A 348-nucleotide genomic window follows, 5' to 3' on the forward strand; every position below is an offset into this window, starting at 1 on the left:
GATGGCCATCCCTCACCCTGCCAAACTTCATGTACATGTTGAAAGACTCGACGGCCCCCCACGTGAAAGCCGACAGCAAGGCAAAGTGAAGGGACACAGCAACGACTAAGCACAACCAACGTCTTTCTGTGGCGTCGAGACCCATCACGAGCAGCTGCACAAACAGGAGACTCACGCACAGATGGCAACGGGTCTTCCAGCAGGTGGTTTTCCGCAGCTGTTTGAGGGCGAGGATGCAGATGATGCAGAGGACGAGGCAGATGGCGGAGGCGCCGGAACCAAGGAGGGTTAGCCATTTGCCGGCGAGGTAGGCGGAGCTCTTGAGAAGGAGAGGGTCGTTTTGATATT

The 348-nt window shown here is 56.6% G+C and overlaps 1 protein-coding gene across 1 annotated transcript in view; it reads right to left on the reverse strand.

The window, feature by feature from the left end:
- LOC119587793 (adhesion G protein-coupled receptor L4-like) overlaps nucleotides 1–319 on the reverse strand; it is a gene marked incomplete at its 5' end in the record, with an annotated part of 4,933 nt that extends 4,614 nt beyond the window's left edge. Inside the window, 1 exon segment of the mRNA XM_037936491.1 lies at nucleotides 17–319. Within this exon segment, the coding sequence (XP_037792419.1) occupies nucleotides 17–319 (303 nt within the window).
- Nucleotides 320–348: the final 29 nt, after the last annotated feature.

Source organism: Penaeus monodon, chromosome 23 (genome assembly GCF_015228065.2).
Source record: "Penaeus monodon isolate SGIC_2016 chromosome 23, NSTDA_Pmon_1, whole genome shotgun sequence".
In the NCBI taxonomy this organism is placed as follows: Eukaryota; Metazoa; Arthropoda; class Malacostraca; order Decapoda; family Penaeidae; genus Penaeus; species Penaeus monodon.